Source organism: Necator americanus, chromosome IV (genome assembly GCF_031761385.1).
Source record: "Necator americanus strain Aroian chromosome IV, whole genome shotgun sequence".
Lineage (NCBI taxonomy): Eukaryota > Metazoa > Nematoda > Chromadorea > Rhabditida > Ancylostomatidae > Necator > Necator americanus.
Window position 1 is genome coordinate 31336799 of NC_087374.1, and position 19305 is coordinate 31356103.

The 19305-nt window shown below is 40.7% G+C and overlaps 2 protein-coding genes across 3 annotated transcripts; one reads left to right on the top strand and one right to left on the bottom strand.

Annotated features, from left to right (window-relative positions):
- Window positions 1-9517: 9517 nt before the first annotated feature.
- RB195_003351 (uncharacterized protein) lies at window positions 9518-11838 on the bottom strand (the record flags this gene model as incomplete). Its single annotated transcript, XM_064200966.1, has 3 exons — window positions 9518-9616; window positions 11128-11200; window positions 11693-11838. The coding sequence occupies 3 exons, from the start codon at window positions 11836-11838 to the stop codon at window positions 9518-9520; spliced, it is 318 nt and encodes a 105-aa protein (XP_064056847.1).
- Window positions 11839-15523: 3685 nt separating this feature from the next.
- On the top strand, window positions 15524-18172 carry RB195_003352 (uncharacterized protein; the record flags this gene model as incomplete). Of its 2 annotated transcripts, XM_064200967.1 has the most annotated exons (6): window positions 15524-15607; window positions 15666-15722; window positions 16074-16098; window positions 17111-17733; window positions 17900-17982; window positions 18104-18107. In XM_064200967.1, the coding sequence occupies 6 exons, from the start codon at window positions 15524-15526 to the stop codon at window positions 18105-18107; spliced, it is 876 nt and encodes a 291-aa protein (XP_064056849.1). The 2 variants fall into 2 exon arrangements, with proteins under 2 accessions (XP_064056849.1, XP_064056848.1); XM_064200968.1 differs by lacking the exon at window positions 17900-17982 and having other exon boundaries at window positions 18104-18172.
- Window positions 18173-19305: the final 1133 nt, after the last annotated feature.

Below are 19305 nucleotides of genomic sequence, written 5' to 3' on the forward strand. Positions count from 1 at the left end.
GAAAGAACGGTTCCGGGAATTTCTTTTTCAAATTCTGAAGGGAAACCGTTATGCCTTCTTTCGACCTGTACAGGGAAGACATCTTCGTTTATATTTTTTAAATTTTGCTGACAAGAATTGTGTTTCGAAGTACGTGTTTAGGAAAAAAGATTAATTAATTTAGCTATATTATTAATCATTTGATAATTCGGTTAAGAACATATTTGTGTCATTGTTTCCAAATAGTTCTGTTTGTCTTTGTTTACAGTAATAATTGCAACAGTTCATCTTAACACATCACAACATCACAGGTTGCACTAAATTTTTACTTCTCTAACAGCTTTAAAGGCATCATCCTACAAATCTGAGGTGGTACGGATTCCAGGTGGAGTATTCGTATCCGGGATCGTAGATTATGAGGAGGGGGTGATTCCGTCAATTTCTTCCTAATTGCCGTAAAAAACGGTGCGGAAGATGCGGCGCGTGCACAAGGCTGGCGCGCTCCAGTCGAACTCCTTGTAGAATACAGTGCGCTAGAATGTCCGAAGCCGTATCTTCCAGGACGGGATCACCCCTCTCCTCATAATCTACGGTCCCGTATACGAATATTCCAACTGAAACCCGTACCACTTCAGATTCGTGGAGTGATGCCTTTAACAGTTCTCGCTGAGTCTCGTCAAAAACAAAGAATCTTCTGTACCTCGTTTGAAAATATTGTATATACGGTGTCGAAATAAATGTTGATCATTTCCCTCTGGTATTACACGCGAAACTTCAAACAGCGGATAGAGACTACACTAAAGGGTTAGGACCTTCTAAGTCATGTTTATTGGTGAAATCTCAACCTGAATGAGTGAAATTGAAAACAATTGTGTTCACAAATATGGAATACACAGGACTTATTATTTAATAAACTTATTCGAAATATTTGTGAATTTTTATGGGAACAATTTGGAGTGTAAGCTTGATCACTTTGATCACCTTGACTCGTGTTTTCGTAAGAATTGAACCCGATCCCGGGCGAGATTCGCCCTGAAGTTTCTTTGTTTGCAATCGAATCGAAGATTGTTAGATTCTTTTCTAAAGGACCTTCCGATGTGTAAAGAAGTCTGACCATGAGATATGCGGTACGTTCAACATCGCGAGGAATCCAGCCGCTCTGGGCACTGTTTCGTTGAAACGCACCACATATCCGATCCGGTTTTTGCTTGGAGAACGGCAGCCTTTTCAACAATTAATCACTGACGTAGGATCGAACTTCAAATTTTTCTTACTTGTTTGAAATTGAATTCGATGAAGCATGTGGAAACATCGGTTCTCAGTTAAATCTGCGAAAACGGATGTTTACGAAGAACGGATGGGGCTCCGACACCCCCAGCTCAACAAAACGAAAGTTCCAGAACGTACCGGCTATTTTTATCTGAGCCGAAAAATAGATGAAAATCACCTGACTCCAAGTTGGGCAGAAGGAAACAATCAGCATGAAGAGCAGATAAAGCACAGAGGATGTAATGAAGAAAACATGGGATATCCAGCTCCGCGCTCACCACCAGCGCTTTTATCACCAGTGCTCCTTCCGCTTCAAATTTATGCCATAGAAAACTAAGAATTTTGCAAGTACGAAGAAAATTATGTCAGTGAATGTCGCCGCATTCGACGCAGTAGCATAAGGTGGGCCGAATGTGACGCGTCCCTCTGAACCAGAAAAAGTGACTGATTGGGTCCCACGCGATTTTACTCAGCTCACTACAGGAAGACCGCAGAATGTCGGGTCTACGGTTTCCCTGCACGGGTAATTGGTAGGTTGGTGTCCTTGTCAAACGACGTGAATTGTATAGGCGATTACGCTCTCAGTTGGATCCTCGCAGAGCTGCAGGTCCCAATTAAAGCTAACGGGTCCTAGTACGAGCTTATCACGATGGATCACTTGCTAGACCGTCTAGTTGCTGCTGTATATTGAGAAAATGAACAAGTCAATCAAAAAGGAGACAAAAAAGTCAGGAATTGAAGGCATCACCTCACGAATCTGAGGTGGTACGGATTTGAGGTGGAATATTCGTATACGGGATGGGAGACTACGGAGAGGAGGTGATTCCGTCCATTTCTTCCTAATTGCCGTAAAAAACGGCCAGGAAGATACGCCTTTAGGCGTTTTGTCGCACTATTTTGTACAGGGAGTTCGACTGGAGCGCGCTAGCCTTGTGCACGCGCCGCATCTTCCGGGCCGTTTTTTACGGCAATTAGGGAGAAATGGACGGAATCACCCCCCTCTCCATAGTCTCCCTTCCCGTACACGAATACTCCACCTGAAATCTGCACCATCTCAGATTCGCGGGGTGATGCCTTTAATGCTACCTGTACCTGATGAGGTTTTAAGTCAAGATAAGGCTTGCGCAATGGGTCCACTCACGGCAGACAACTGCTGGTAAACGTTTCAGAAATCTGATACAAATCAGCATGTTCCTGCCCTTATTTTACTCAAAAATTGTCTATCAGTTTCCTTGATTGGCCTAATCATTGCCTGAGGCAATGCACACCGTCTTAACTCGATTCGTTCAAAGGTGACTCACTTGTGTAGCACCCGTCAAGGACGTGTCAATTCGTACACTTCACTTTTCCTGGCATATGCGTCTCTGATCCTCAATCAATGTCATAGGGCTGAACTTCGGATCACCTCTTTCGTGGGGTAAAGTGGGGTACTCTTGGCATCACCCTTTCAATTTAGTGTTCTCTGGCGCTGATCGCATTTTCTTTCTGCTTACGAAATGTCTACGTTTCCGGAGCGTAGGTCAAAGAGGGAAGAATGGTGGTGTTGAATAGGTGAGCTTATATGGAAGATGCAGCAGTTAGAGCTGAGAAAGTCATCTCTAGCTGTATCTTTAAGCGCATAAAAAACGCTTGTATACGCGAAATTAATAAATAACTCCTCCTTTATTTCCCTCCCTTGCAAATATTCTTCACTGATGAAAACTAAGATCTCTGATTTTTCGGTTTACTCGGTTTTCCATTAGCAAGAGAGAAGAAGAAAAACCTGAATGATGGATGAGAGAGAAATAAAAGGCGAAGAATGAAACGATGGCAACTATATATCCCTATTCCAAGTACTGGTACAGTGCATCTTCAAATACATCCTTAAAAGAGTTTGGAACGCACATATATTTAGAGTTGAACCAAATCAGGTTGATGAGTGGTGTAATCTCCCTCGTGGTGGAGTTCTCGTTACCTCCATAGAGTTGAGAAACTGAGAAAGCACCATGCTGTGCCACTTTCTGCGCATCTGCCTACATGATCTCATTACAAGTCCCGTTCCATTTTCATCCGAATTTATGTACTCGGAAGGACGCATAAAAGTACACAGAGATACACACATTTAGATTAACGCTCAAGTAAATGTACGAGGATACGAGGGTGTCTCCAGCCTAATGAGGTAGGCTAGAGTGTTGTTATATGAACTAGTTTTCTCTACAATATTCCCATGTGAGAACAAGAAGCCGATATAAATTCACTATCTCCGTTTCCCTTGTCGTGGTGCATTCCATTGTCGTCGGTCCACCTTGGAAATACTGTGAGCTCTTCAACTCGTCAGTTACAGTAGTACACAATGATAAATACCTTTTCATGCGTATAGAGCCATGAGGACGACAGAAAGACAGCGACTGTAAAACCGTATATCCTTGTCCTCAACCGCTTACGCTGTATTTCGCTCCATAAATAAGAATGCCTCGAAAAGAGTCTATGAACGTCTACGTTGCTACAAATGCGTTTAGGTCCTTTCTTCATTTGCACTTCCAGGATGATGTTTGGTTTCGGGCGTGAACTCACGATCCGTCCTCCGTGGCAAAGCACCCAAAAAAAAAAGATTTGGACTCGGAAGAAGTTAAACGTTCCCTTCATACCAGATATGATCAGGTGCTGCAATTCTTGATCTGGAGTCAGTGATCCATGAAGGATAGAGGATGAAGCCACCTGATCAAATACTTCAGAATGCCCCCTTCAAATCAGAACACTTTGAGGTTAATGAACGCTTGGCTGGCCCGTACAACAGTTTGAGGCTCGCAGCTCATGTAAATATTTTTATACTTCTAAAGAACTTTACGGTAGAGATCTCTTTCCGGTCCGCTGGGATAAAAGCCTTGGTTGCCTTCGGGGGCAGTTCCAAACCACTGACCGACCGTGATCGATGAGAACAAGTCAAACCAGCTTTCCTCAAAAAGGTAGTACTTTGAAAATTCCCACAGTTATGTGGAATATGCTCCGTCCCAGTGGATAATTGTCGTGTTCTCGGACCCTCGTATTGCTGAATAGTGCAGCAATCTTTTAGGAGTTCTTCTAGTCAGAAAATTTCTGTGTACTATAGTGATCGTAATCTGTTATTCATTAGGTTCAGGTATAAGAAGTATCAATAAGGAGGATTAGATGGTGGGCGGCTCGTTTCACGCTCACTGATTTCTGTTATTGTGAAAAAATTGTCAGCGGCAGCTCATCTTCCTCTTATCTACACCCTATTCAACTAACTATCGCGTTGCTCCAGCAACCAACTCGATACTGAACAATGCGCATCCTCATTTACGCTCATTTATCGAGGAGTCTAATAAGTTCGACGACTTCATCAACAGCACACGTGAAATTCCTCACAGTCTCATGATTTCTGTATTTTTAAAAATCAGGATTTCTCTTTTTCTGAGGTTCTTGTTTTGGCATCGTTAGCATAGCCAGACTTCTAGAATACGATGCTCGATTACGGTTTTTCGAAAATTGGGTTTTAAAGGCTAAATGTCACGAAATTTACGTTAATGGGATCTCATCACGAATATGTAGTAGTGATGTATTTCAATGACTACTGATATAAGCGTGGACATTTGTAATCTGGAATAGGCCGTGAGAAAGGCTTGTTCCTTCTCCTTCTTACACAACGATGCAACTTATTACGTTTCTAGAACGCGGCCAATCCGCAATGGCCGCATAGTCATGAACTACACCTCTACCTCCATCTATTTTGTTGAGGAGATCCCAACACTGTAAATCCCGTCATATTTTGCCTTTGAAGGAGGTAATGTATTGTAACAGTGTTGCTGTACTGAATTCGTCAAAATCCGAGTTTCAAAAAAAAAGGGCTCCATTTCCGCGCTCGCAAAAAGCAAAGGAAGAGGAGCGAGCGAAGCACTGCTATACTTTATAGTAATTATTTTTCCTTTTTTGACTAACCCTAATTGGAGGAATTGGATTTAATTTTTAATGTTAATTCCATTATCTTGGAATGTTCGGCTTTTGCTTGTTAGTTTCCCCCAAAGATGAATGTAATGATCTATTTACAGTGAATTATCCATTTAGATAGATTGCTCATTTGGTTTACCTCAACACCTCAACATTTCTCTTTGCTACAAATTGATATCTCATATCTAATGCTTATCTTTTTTCCCAAAATGTGTGTACGAAGCGCTTAGGGTTAATCGGTTTGGTTAGGATACGCCATCGCGTTCACTTCAATTCAGAATCGTTTGAAGTTTACGAACGCGTATCTGACCTATAAAATCGCTTGTCGGAGGCTAGCCGGTGTATCAAATAGGGGCTAGAAGGATCTCGAACCAATAATTGAACTTAGGGAAATGGTTGGGGTACTGATTCGAAAGACCGATCACGCAGTCGAAGCGGAACCTCATACGAACTGTGCCACAACTATTTTAACACGTGACGAGCACACGGTTTTTTGCGCATCTGCCGCATATTTTTTGCGCGCCAAGTGTTCAACCGCATAGTCGGTCAATGTCCCAAAAAACAAATAACGAATACCATTAAGTATCTGATAGTTTCTCATTGGGCAGGTTTAGTGTAGCGGTTAGATGTTCCACTTCCTGGACGGTCGATATGAGGTTCGAATCCGCCCTAGTGCTCATCAAGCCTTTCATCCTTCCGGGGTCGATAAATTGGTACCAAAGTTGTCTGGAGGATAAAAAAACACTGACTTGACACATCGGTTAGCCATCGCAAGCCATTGTATAGGCCAGTTACACATTCGTGAACCTCAAACGATTCTGAATTGAAGTGAACGTTGAGGCGCATCCCAAGCGGATTGATTAACGCCAGATACTTTATCCTTTATCCTTTTATTCTTTAACTTCTCATGAAGTGTTTCTTTGATGCTGTTCCCCAACATCTCGGACAGAATCCCATGCGGTAAAAAAGTGTCCGGCGGCATCTTCGAACATTGTCTTTAAAGGGTCAAGAAAAAAATCATGAAAAAGAAAAATCGGACCACCTTATGAAGCTGTGGAGCCGAAGGCGTAGGGCAGGATCCGAGCCAGATACGGAAGTTAATATATAAAGAGGATTTATACTTGCACGCCGCGGTGTTAACCATCTACGCTCACTTTCACTCTAATGGAACCTCATGTACGTTTAAGTCGTAATCCAGGAGATTACGTTTCGTTTCGGATGATTGATGTATCCAGTGATCCGAGAACACTGCTATGTTTTGCTTTGCTATGTTCTAATGACTTTAAATAACACTACTACTGACAGGATTGATCCTTAATGAATATTTCTTTAACAGGTTCAAAAAAAAGAAAACGATGAGTGCGTTTGTGTTTGTGGAGGTGTTCGGCTACGTATGCGCTCCTATATCATTAGCATCCAACATTCTACTGCTGCTTATAATCAGAAATTCTAACAGTCGACATTTGGTACAGTATAATGTTCCACTGTCATTGGTTGCCGTATCCAATATTGTGCTATCCGTTATATTTCTGCTGTGTCAACCGGTAAGCCAAAAGTTACTTGAATCATTGAAGAAATGAAAAAAAAACAGCAGGATCCTCCTTTTTCTCTTTCTAGATGAGTTATTAGGTAAACTACCGTGAACTGAGGAAGTAAACACATATCATTTCAGTGTGTACTTGTAAACAACGACACAGCGTTGGTGATCCTATTGGGTCCCGCCACATTTGTTCATCCCGTATTCGCTGTTATTTGTTTTGTTATATTTGAGGCAACGGTTATCCTATGTACACTACAAGTCGCATCTGTATATGCTTTCAAATTTTTTGCATTGAAGTACGTACCACGATTGTTTTGTTCATTCCTGCACCCCGGGGAAACGACGACAGCAATGAAATCATCAATTTAAAAGCAACATAACACAGGAACTTGACGGTACTGAAGAAAAAAGAAAAAGAAATAAAATAAGTAGAGTAGATAGTGTAGATCGCGAGTATGAGCCCCATTACGCTCCTATTTATCCTAATTATCCTGAAACCCCAAGCTGAAAAGCCGAATACCGGCCTTACCGATAGAATTTTCCCTGGAGGCACTTAACGATTTGACAGTCGTGGGCACATACTCGTGATCTACACCCTAAGCATGAGCTTTGGTGAAGAGATCCGAAAATCGTCAATTTCAGGATATGCATCCTTTAAACCTCACTCGCTCGGATAGTTCTGTTAGCCTTCCTTGATTAATACATTACCGTTTACAATAGGCCGAAAAAATATTTTATTTCAGTACAAGGGAGACTGTCTAGAAAAGGCAATAAGCTAAGTCAAAAAATGAACCTGGAAGAGCAAATAAGTTGAAGAAATTCCGGATTTTATCCGAGCATATTAATTTCCATTCGGTTAAGGATGTTATTCATTATTGGTTTTCGGGGAAGAACCTTCCGCAACCGATGAAGAGTAAAATACGAATGTAATAGTGTTAAACACTTTCGATCTCCATCAAATGAAGAGACATAGACCATAAAAATAGATAATGGTCAACGTAAAAAAAATAGAAATAAAAATACCATGGCTTAAATCTTTTTTCGGATTTAAAGAGTAAAAATTGAAGAAATCCGAATGCATGGAACCATCCGCTGTTCAGCTCGAAATGATTAATGAGCTCGCATGAATGGTACAATAAGGAAACAACTTCCAAAAAAAAAATCTTGTGAATTTGCAAAATACTTGATATTTCAGGCGAAACAATGTGAAAATTTGGCAAACGTGCCTCTTTCTGACGTTGGTACCTCTGATCTGCTTTTGTATCGTAGCTCCAATGGCTTATCTTTCATTTGAAACTGCTGTTCAAAATCCGTTCAAATATGAACATTACAACAGAATCGTACGAGGATTCACTCAATTCGACTCACCACCGTTCTACATCGCATATCGTTTAGTGGGTTTCAAAAATTTTGTTGACATTTTTCTGCGTTGAGCTGTTGCGAATTCTCGCTGAGTAGACAGTTTCTTCATAATTTCTTTGGGTAAAACTTTCTCAATGCTGGCATGATCTGGACGGTTACAAGGTTGGAAGAAAAATGGGCTACTTATATGTATATTTTATCATTATTATTATTATTATTATTATTATCACTATTATTATTATTATTATTCCCATTATTATTATCATTATTATTATTATTGATATAATAAATTACTCCGTTTTTTTTTGTAGACTAAGGTATGTACCTAAAAAGATTAAGTGCTCTGGCACTTAGAGAGTCACGCTTCTTTAAATTCTTTAAATTCCTTTTTAAATTTTCGGCAGTACCCCCCATTCATAGCATAAATCCATGAGTAAAAGGGAAATAATACAAAAATTTAGTTTTTTCATGCCTCATTAATTATACATAATGCATGGGATGAAGCAATGGGAAGATGCTGTTTTTTTTTCAAAAAATATCTTTGGGATTGCCTATATACACTTATTTTTAGACTCCCAAAATGAAAGAGAAAATATTTGTATTTCTTCCATACGTTTATATTCATATTTCCAATAAACTCAGTTTTAATTTCTACAAAAAAATCTTGTTCATATTAGCAACGATCTCAGTTTTTAGTTTATTTTTAAATTAAATTTAAAATTAATTAGAAGGCTTTTTTTCAGAATCTGTTAGGGAAGATATTTCTGCTCATTCTGCTGCTTTCGTGTTGCGTTGGATGCACTGTTGTAGCAGTGATTACAATTTGGTCATCTCCTCTGTTGGCCTTTATAAACAACAGCATGAATCAATCCGGAAGTCGTTCCGGACAGATCGTCAATGCTTTCCGAGTGATTGTGAGTTCTTTTCTTTGTACGAACTTCCAAATAAATTACGTAGTTAAGTATTCTAAATGACAACTTGTTAAGGGATGCTCCATTGGAATTCTGGTGGTCCTACCGTTGGTGGTTTTCACGGTGTTCGCACTGTTTGATCTACCCATGTACAGTTATTCAATTCCACTTTTTTTGGGCGTAGCGTTTGTGCCAATCCTTAACGCTTATTTCGTTATCTTCAATATTCGAACGTTCCGACGAGCTCTCTCCGATCTGTTATCTTGGAAACACAAATCCACCGGGACGGTCTCTCATATTAGCTCAGATCCTTAAATCTTGTGTCTATTGGAAAATCGAGCCAACTTCTTCGTTTGAGGAATTTTGGAAACTTCACTCTCGAACATACTACTTCATGTAAATATATCGGTGTTTTTGTTGTATAGGTGGTTATCATTCTCACATTTAATACCTCATCTTGTCAGTAGATTATTTTATTGGTTTACTGTTTATTAACACAAAAAACGAGTAATTAAAGAGTAAATTCACATGCTCTTTGTAACTTAGCATCTGTTCCTGTGAACATCAACGAACATAAACAACTATGGGTGTTCACATCTTCAGCGTCTTTCTGAAAATAAAACAGTTTATGCAATGGTTAACGCTTACTTCCAAGGAAATTCTGAGTTCAGGAGATTTCCTGATATAGTCGGGTCAGAACAACTTGATGTTTGGTGCTGGGTTGAGTAAGAAGTTGTATCCAGCGGTTCGAAGGGGGGAGGGGAGTAGAAACAATTTTTTGGCGACTACCTAAGCATACCGGTTGAGTGTGGCGCAGTCTGTAAGAGGCTCCGCTATCAATGCAGATCGATTGATGGTTCAAAACATCGAATTATCGCGGAAGTTAAGGTATAGGTTGTATACTCGTTCAATGACCCCTGCGATTTTGTCGCGTCCCCGAATGCTAATCAGCCTGGTCCAGTTCCGGAGACTCATTGACGTGTAGGTCCGGTGAGGAACACGGAACAACATTGACGTGTAGGTCCGGATCCTAACACTCCAGGGCTACGACAAGATGGGTGCATGGGGCTAGAGTGGATCCGCACATGGTATAGCCATGCTTACGGGCAACGATAGTTCACTCCCTGCCGCGAGGATCACTACTTTGGGAGGCCCTAAGCATACCGCCGTACTTCCCCGTACTTTATCCTTACTCTGGCCCGTCACCCAGTGGGCGCTGCGGCCTGGGCTCTTCGAGCCCTTCGGCAATACAAGTACACACACTTACATACATACTGTTTGCCTAGCCACTTTATTGGGACTCCTGTGCACTCTACTGCATCCAGTACACTGGATACTTACTCATAGTGTTACTCATCCCACTCTATATATATATATATATATATATATACATATATATATATATATATATATATATATATATATATATATATATATATATATATATATATATATATATGTACTACAATACTAAAGGGGAGGCAACCAGCCACTCACTGCGGGCCCAGCAGGTGCAAACGGACGTATGAGCGAAGTCCTGGTCGCGAGAGCATGCACTCCACTCCACCGGACAGCCTCAGGAGCGCCGGTTACCTCTTGCTCGTGCCAGCTCCTTCTCCTCTCCTTTTTATCAGATGGTATTGCTCGAAAGTGGCGCTGATGTTCGATATCGGTCGCATCCGCTCATCGATTATGTCCACTTGCCAGGTGACATATTGATGGAACGAATTTCGAAACACGGAACGGCTTTTTTTATAGAGGCGAAAATGAGCGAAAAGCGCGCGAAACGGAGGAGTGCTGTGGGACCTTTGTCGCGTCCGCGGCACGCGCCCTTTAGGTTTTGTGAAAAAAGTCACGTCAAATTCCGACTGCTTTCAAATATACCCCAGTAATAAACCATTCATAACCCCATTGTCGCTTTCTTTGAAGGTTTGTCACATTGTATGAAAAGGTAAATTGTCCGTCTGTCCGATTCCCTTGTGCACTCAAAGAGCAAATGCACAGACTCAGCTGATTAAATCGTTTCATTGAAGGGGCGATGAAGAGCGTCGCGGCAGATTCTCCGCGAGTGCTTCCGAGACACTACTTGTCCAGTGCAAATGCCAGGATACGCAAACATACCTCGAGAATACTACCGTGAGGTATGTTCGAGGTCACGCTCCAGTCGTTAAGACATAGGTCATAAAGACGCAAACTATAAAGAAACATGTAAAGAGAAGAATGGAGTGAGTTGTCCAATTTGCTGAATAAGTTGGAAAACAATGCAGTTGAAAATACATGCCATTTTGTGTTGTTCTCTGACAAGACGGGAGCGAGTTTTGTCTATTACCTTGCTGAAGTCTAGATATGTTACGAAATGAACTCCTTTCCCTCCTACAAGTTTGAGAGGTCAGAAATACAGAAGGGTCTTCTGCACGGAAATAAATTAGGCTGATAAAAAGTTTGGAACTTACAAGGCAAGGATAATTCTCATTCCTGCTACTTTTGAAAGCTGCAATGTTCCTTTTTTTGACGAAAATTTTCATATACCTTATTTGAGGCTATTAGATAAATTCTCCTCTCATATTTTACGTGAGGATTTTTTTTTTGCCTCTGGCACAGTTACAAGATCACCTCACATCACAAAACTCCAATGAATGTGTCTGGTACTCCAAAACAATTTAGTAGCTCATGAATTACATCCTACCCGCTGATGCAGCGTATGATTAGTGGTGGATGAGCAGGGTTTCGGAGGGTGACGAAGACTTGTCCGCTGTGAACAAAATCCTCACACATCATCCCATTATCAACATTATCATTGATAGCATCGCTATTATCATTGAGTTCAACCATATTTTGCTAAGAGAAAGTGAAAATATGACAACCGAGGTCCTCACCTAGGCTAGCCACCATTTTTACATTTTAAGGAAACTATAGAACTTTTTGAATCTCTCTGATAATCAATATACGTCTGGTATCATATTTTTCTTAAATGTTTTGCAAGCGGGGACTGATATCCCACGTTCCTATCTACGCTGAAGAAAAGTAATGTAAAGTCCGGCCATGATTGCTGCTTGCGTTGGTGTGAGAATAAGGGGGAACGGTAAAGAGGGTCCCGGCCGATTCTTCGCGAATGCCTCCGAGACATTAAGTGTCCAGAGGATATGCCGGGAGATACGCCAGCATGCCTCGACAAGGCCACGCCCTATGGAGACCGAGACGACCATCCTACTAGATGGTTTCTTTGCTATAGAAACACAGACAGCGACACAGTTGCAAGGAAAGAAGAAGATCTAATAAGAGACCCAGACAACTACGTAGTTGCAAGGAAATAGAACGAACAAAATTTGAAAATGAGGGTTATTGAAATTACTGAATCGAATAGAACATGACAGGATAGTGTAGTAGAAAGTAGTTATGAAAAGCAGGGTTTTAGAAAGTGTAGAATGAAAAGGAGCATGAAAAACTAGGAATTATGCACAGTGTTTGTGCGAAAAATGTGTTGTATTTGATTTAAGTATACTACATGCTTACACTACATAACTCATTCATTATGCTCTGCTTGATTCAACGAACGAGAGTGAATGCAGCGAAGTATCATCAGCAGGAATGTAGAAAACATCACAATTTTATAATTGCGTAGTGTGCTCAATACTCAAATTGGACACATCCTTCCCATCCCCTACCCCCTTTGAATATTTATTCAAATTACAACTATTTCAACATCTACAAAATCTTTGTCTCCTGCTTCTTTTTCTTCTTTTTGCTCCAATCATCACCTTGAGGTATGCGTCCGACGCCTCGCACCTATAAAGGTCATGTCATCGCCTATCGATTAGCGTTTCGTTCAATAACAATCTTCTACTGTCACTTAATAAGAGAAAAAAAATATCTCTCAAATGACAACAACTTTAAACATAAAAACATAATAACACATAATTTTTTGTAACATAAAGAAGAACGCAGTAAAGAAAGTAGAAAATATTGCTCTGGATGAATACTACTAGTAGAAACTATAGGTAGAGTGCAGATTTGATTTGCTTAGTCAGACAAAGGATTCTAAATATATAGCACAACAATTCCTAAGTACGCAATATAACTCTTACTCATACGTTGTGATGACTGGACTTGGAAAATAGGACTAACCAATCCATCGAAGTTTTGCTCAACTTTTCCTCTCTCCTTCTTCCTCTTTTCCTTGATCCATATCGAAATACGAACCTACAAAATTGGTATAGCTATAAATTCGCGTTCTTACATTTATACATTAAGACTGAATCAACAAAGAAGCAACGAACTAAGCAAGAAGCAAAAAAACCGAAAACGAAAGAGAAAAGACTGAACGCATCCAAACAAAAATAAAGAATAGCGCAAAGAACAATGATAATTGTTCTCAAATGCTTTGCGTTCGCGCCAGTTTCCCTGAATTTCAAATCTCCCTGGGTGTTCTCGTCCACCGTTCTGTTTGTTCCACTATTTCGATTTCGCGGTTGTCGCGAACGTACGCGTATTCACCACGCTTGCGATGTCGCATATGACGAGGAATAAGTGGGCGGAGCGATTGGCGGAGCCACCCAGTTGGGCAGCAGCGAGAGATAACTCCTTAGGGATACGTTTCCTCGCTAATTGCTCTGCCGAGGCATGATCGAGGCATGCTCGAAAATCCGCAGGGACCCTCTTTACACGCACCCGCCAGAGGGATGGTGGACATACCTTGTTTACGTATTATTTTTATTTTCCATTTCATACGCCCTGTAGTGGTATGTGAGCAATCGAGTGAATCTGCTTTGTTTCGCTTAGAGTAGGTGTCCGCATTGTGCGTCCTAGTTTTGCAGCTGTGCGTCCATACTGTACCATTGATTGTTTTCGTAATTAGTGATTTTTTTTGCTTCTAGACAGTTCTCTTCTGCTGTGGGAGGAAGGATTCCATATCGTGGAAGGAGGTTATGTTGAAATGTAGGCTTTAACAGCTCCCTACCCCCAAACGTTTGAAAAAGCGGAAATAGCGTAAAAATGCTCTTAGAATGCGTTCTTCATTGGTATTAGGCGTGTTCAGTCAGGCAAAAATATAACAATTACGGCGGGGATCAAACTCTCGACCTTCGTTTTTGTGGTCAGTTATTGTAAATGGTAGAATATAGTGTGAAAATTGTCTTAAAACGTGTTCACTGTCGCTCTCTCTTTTTTTCAACTTAACAAAAATTATGACTTCAGCGGGGATCGAACTCTTGACTGTCTCTTGGGTAAAATTGCATGAATAAAGTAAGAAATAGTGTGAAAATAATTCTAAAACGTGTTCTACGAACAAATATCATTATACTATATTACATCTTTTTGTTTTACTTACACAACTATTATTTATCAATATTCAATTATATTATTTTAACTCATTTGTTAAGCGCCAATTTTTTGTTCAATTCTATTTATAATACCTATTTTTTGATTGCAGAATGAGCGGCTAAATCGCAAAGAACGAGATGAAGAGGCATCAATTTCCGGAGAGTCTTCTATGGGGTTGGTGGAAAGGGTCGTTTTCAGAAACTTTTTCCCAACTATATGTTTGAGCCTAGCTATGATTAGTAGCTATCGAACGCCAGTGTTGGATGGTTTTTTTTGCATCGTTCGGCCCTAGAATGCCAAAAGAGGTGCTTTGGTGCAAACTAGCTGTTCTATGTAGCTTGTGTGGGCTTTATCAAATAGGTTTATTTTGACCTACCATCCACGGAAATTTTAGCGGTGATAGTTGTAACAAGCGAAATTTGTAGTAGCATTAGGTCAATATAACCAAGAAAAGCCGTAACGTGTTAACAATAGCGCAGATTTAGCAGCATCTGCTGTTTATGTGTTATAGTATTGTCTGGATAGAGGACGTCTTATAACTATGGAGTTTTCCGCGTTCCATTATGTGATAAATTGCATCGTTGGAGGTACGGGATCATATAAGGCTGTTTCACGCGATTTTTTTTTCTGGATTTTTAGGGGAACTCAACATATTAATCTCATAACTGTGGACTACACTTCTATTCTCCTCTATTTGTTTGAGGTTCTTCAACCGTGATACGCTGCCTTTATACAAATTGGAAAAATTCTACATTGTTGCGCCTGATGTTAGAATGTATTTTACGTGGTGAGAAAATATTTCCATGAACTGTTAATTTTATTAAAGGGAAATGAACCTTTTTTAAATTTGATTTCTAAAACACCATGGTGTAACTCTGGATGGACAAGCTGTAGCCACTCAGGAAAGCTCATAGACATAGATCATTGACATAGCATTCAGTATATTCTCACTGAATCCATGCAGAATAGAGAGTACACGTGAACGCAATCGATGAGATCTGAACCAGCGTGCTGTTCACGACTGTAGCCATCAGTGTCACTGAAAAATACTCTACATAGCAGATCTTGCTTGATTATAACTCAGTAATAAGCTGCTATCATTTAATTGCCGCTTTCTTCAGATAGATATAGATATGTGGGAATAAAAGGAACGATGAACATTAGTTACGTTTCATTTCCATATGGTAGTTCATACGTGATGTGGTGGTATGGAAGCGATTGCGCAAATCTGCTCTATTTTTTGTTACAGTGTGTTTCAGTAATATGCGTACTAGTTTTGCAGGTGCGTTCATACTAATATCTATCGTTTCTCTAGAGTTGATTAAATCTTTCACTTCTAGACAATCTCATTCTGCAGCGGAAGGAAGGAAAGTGGATCATCGAAAGAGACGGTGATGGTATGTAAGGTCTAGTCGCGTTTTGCGACCCCTGTTCAATGCTACAGTAACCGGTGAAGTTATGAAAATCGTTGAAACGCTAGGCGTTGAAATTACTCACATGTATTCGCCGCAAAGCGTATTCAACCGAGTGGACGCGATTGGTAGAAGGGAATGAAGGAAGGAGTGTGCAAAGAGAAGGTGCACGCGTTGCGGCAGCATCATGTGTCAACACGGTTGAACGTATTTGGGGTGGACTGTGTGTGGTACTGTAGGAAGTGTTGCTACGAACGAAAACAAGAGTTGGGCGGAACTATTAAAGAATTGTATTGCGTCAGATTAAAAAAAAATCAAAATTGTTGATCATTTCAGGCAACTGCGATATTAAACGACAAAGGTAGGTGTTAACATGCCCGATTCAGGTAGGCTATAATTTTCCGTCTGGAGCGCATCACTAGATGCTCACGTCCCTGGATGCTAATGTAACCGTAGGATATTTCGAACGCTCAGGAACTGAATGAATGCACTGAGATGCACTAATGACACTACTTCTGGGTAGATCTCATTGTGAGCGATGCCTTTGCGCGTAAGCAACTGTGAGCACATACTGTTACTGGAATATGGGATCACCCACTATTTTATTCCCTGGATTTCCTAGAACTCATCTCAGCCTCGTCCTGTACATGGATGGTGTAAGACCGCTGTATATGGGCGTAAGAAGAGAAAATGGAAGAAAGGTGTGGGAGAAATGGATTCAGCTAGTGTTTCCCTTAACGGATGTTATTTGATGATGATATGATACCCATTGGTATATGGTAATGGCTTCTTAAGATACGTTACTCACCCATATTATTGTAGTTCTCATGTGGTTTAATGATCCTTAATAGGAATGTTTCCACAGAATATAACTCATCACTTATTTTGTTATCACTTCCAAAATATGTACTAAATGTCTGTCTTGCATCTACTTGACTTTGTTGTGGTTTGACAGATTTGCAATTTCGGAACGTATTGCGTCGCCAAGACTCGATACATTTTTGGCGGAAACAAGCACTGCTGCACACCTCCGCAAATCGATGGGACGGTAATCGATACGGCTATATCGCCGCTCGCTACGCTAATGAGAAAGAGATTCTTCTACAATCATGACCATGAACTAATCCTAATTATGCACAATAATGGGAATTAATGAAGAACTATCGCAGTCGAGAAGAAGGAATGAGCTCTGAGAATCCTGTCGCCTCCATCGCCCTATCAATTGCGTTCCATACATTGGTAAGTGCAGAGGTGGAGATGCCAGAACACGTCCGGGCGACACAATACGTTTTACGGAACATGTATTTTGCGCAAAAATGTTGCTTCCAATGTATTTGAAATCTCTACAGCATTCCAATGACTCCTGTTTGCAGATGAGAAGTTAGCCAGCCCAATACCATCCCAAGAATCTGATGCCTCAGCGCAGGTGGGAACCAAAGATACTGACAGCAAGGAACGACGTGGATCAGCTGAGGAGAATGGCAGTATCGAAAGACCTCAACCGAAACAAGTGTTCCCCAAAAGGAGAAAACGTGCCAAGCTCGATCCTGCTGATCTATCAGAAAGCATAAAAACGGAACATACTATCTATGAAAGGCGTACAAAAACTCGCGACGATTCAGCTCAACCCTCAATGAGGTTACAGCAACATAGGAGTGACAACCTTATATTGGAGGAACCCACCCAGAAAGTGCTCTCTCAAGAACCTATGGTGGAACAGTTAACCGATGCTTTAAATGAAGTGAAAACGCAGAATACGCAGAGGCCGGGGAGGAACGTGCTTGGCGCGGACTTGTTTGAAGAGGATACACAACCACAAGTAGTTGGGTCAGAATTACCGGAAAGGCAAGCGAGTTCACCGCGACGGCGGAAGTCTAGACGCAAAATCACCACGTTGCTTCCCTACCAAGGTACTCCGGTGGTGCATGCGACAGCTTCGGAAAAAGCTGCCAGATCGAAGTCGTCAACACCTCTCTGTAAGCAGGAAATCTCAGAGGTTCGCAACCACTTTTAGTTGATTGGATTTGCTCCCATGCAGGACACTATGTAGCGGTTTATACTCAAATGTATACAGATTGAGGCGATCAGACCTAGAGCGCTCGAGAAAATCCAGAAAAGTGCTATTTTAACTTTTTCATATGTGTCATGAATGGTCTTCTCAGCCTGTGGGACAGTGGGTGATGCTTATGTTTGGGCGGATAATAGTAATGCTCGTTCGATGGGGTCAGGGTAGCCAGCGAAGGGTGTGAGTGTCCCGCGAAGAAACTGCATTACCTACTACAGATTTATCGCGGTTGTCCAGACAAGTATAACTAAAAACTACTATTCTTAATGTTTCTAAGAACGATTGAACGGAAGAATTTCAGCTAGGCGACGGTGCAGGTACAAGTGAGGCCGTTGCACAGGATTCTAAGAATGATCAAGGAAGAGGGTAGAAATCCTCAAAGTGTAAAATGTTGGTAAGTGAGCGAGTTCTCCTCACAATTCCTCAATCAATGAAAGTAAATTCACAGTGATCTTTGAATTCTGGTCCTATTTAATTTTAAATTCCATCTAGAACTGTAGCAATAAGTAATTACACTTTCAGACACGGAGAGATGTTGCTCATTCTACAGTTTCTGCACTGCATGCAAATCTTTGTGAAATTGTTGTTTATAACAGAAAATAAATAAAATCTATGGCTTTTGTAATCTTACGTCTTGAAAATTCCGATTCAACGTTTATTCAAACCAACTTCTCTGTGAAGCTGGTAAAATTGGTTTTCTTCACCAGAACCCAGACAAATATTGCTTCTCGTGCGTTACAGCGGCCTTTTCCAAACCTGACAGGTTCAATGGTTCGAATCCGCCCTAGTGCCAACCAAGCCTTTCACTCCTCCAGGGCCGCAAAAATGTCAATAGTGTTGGTGTCAATTGTTTGGGAGAACTGTTCCCATAACATCGTTAAAGGAAATCGAAAGTAGTGAAAATGACGGCAGTGTTTGTACAGCCGGATATGTTCAATAGGTTGAGCAAGTCACTCCTTTGATGAGATTGAGTTCAGATCAGAAAGAAATCCAAATTTGACTGAAATTTGGCGTGACTAGCCTGCCCAGTTCTTCTTGGATCCTAGTTAAGAGTGAGATAAGTGGTAAATGCTTCCTTCTGTTTTTAAATTCTTTTCAACTAGTTTTTGAGATAACCAGAACACCCAGAGAGATCAAAATTTGCAGCCCAGGGTATTCCTTGATGCTCTCTCAAAATATGGTTGCTGATTTTTCAACCGCGCTACTGTAATCGCTTTCGGTTGCGCGCCAAAGTATATATAACTTTAAGAAACATCCAATAGCTCAGCTCGATTTTTTTTTTCTATAAAAACCATTCCATTCTGAAGTGTTTTACAGTAAAGAATTTTTTTCAATCCAAAAGCAGTCATATTTTTCCAACTTTTTTCCTCCTCTCAAAGATTGGTTGAGAAAAAGTTGATAAGTTTGCTAAAATTCTCCGGTTCATGCTTTTGCGCTCCTCTTTACGACTTTTAACTGCCTGCTAAGGTTTACTGAAACAAACTACATAGAACTGCAAAATGA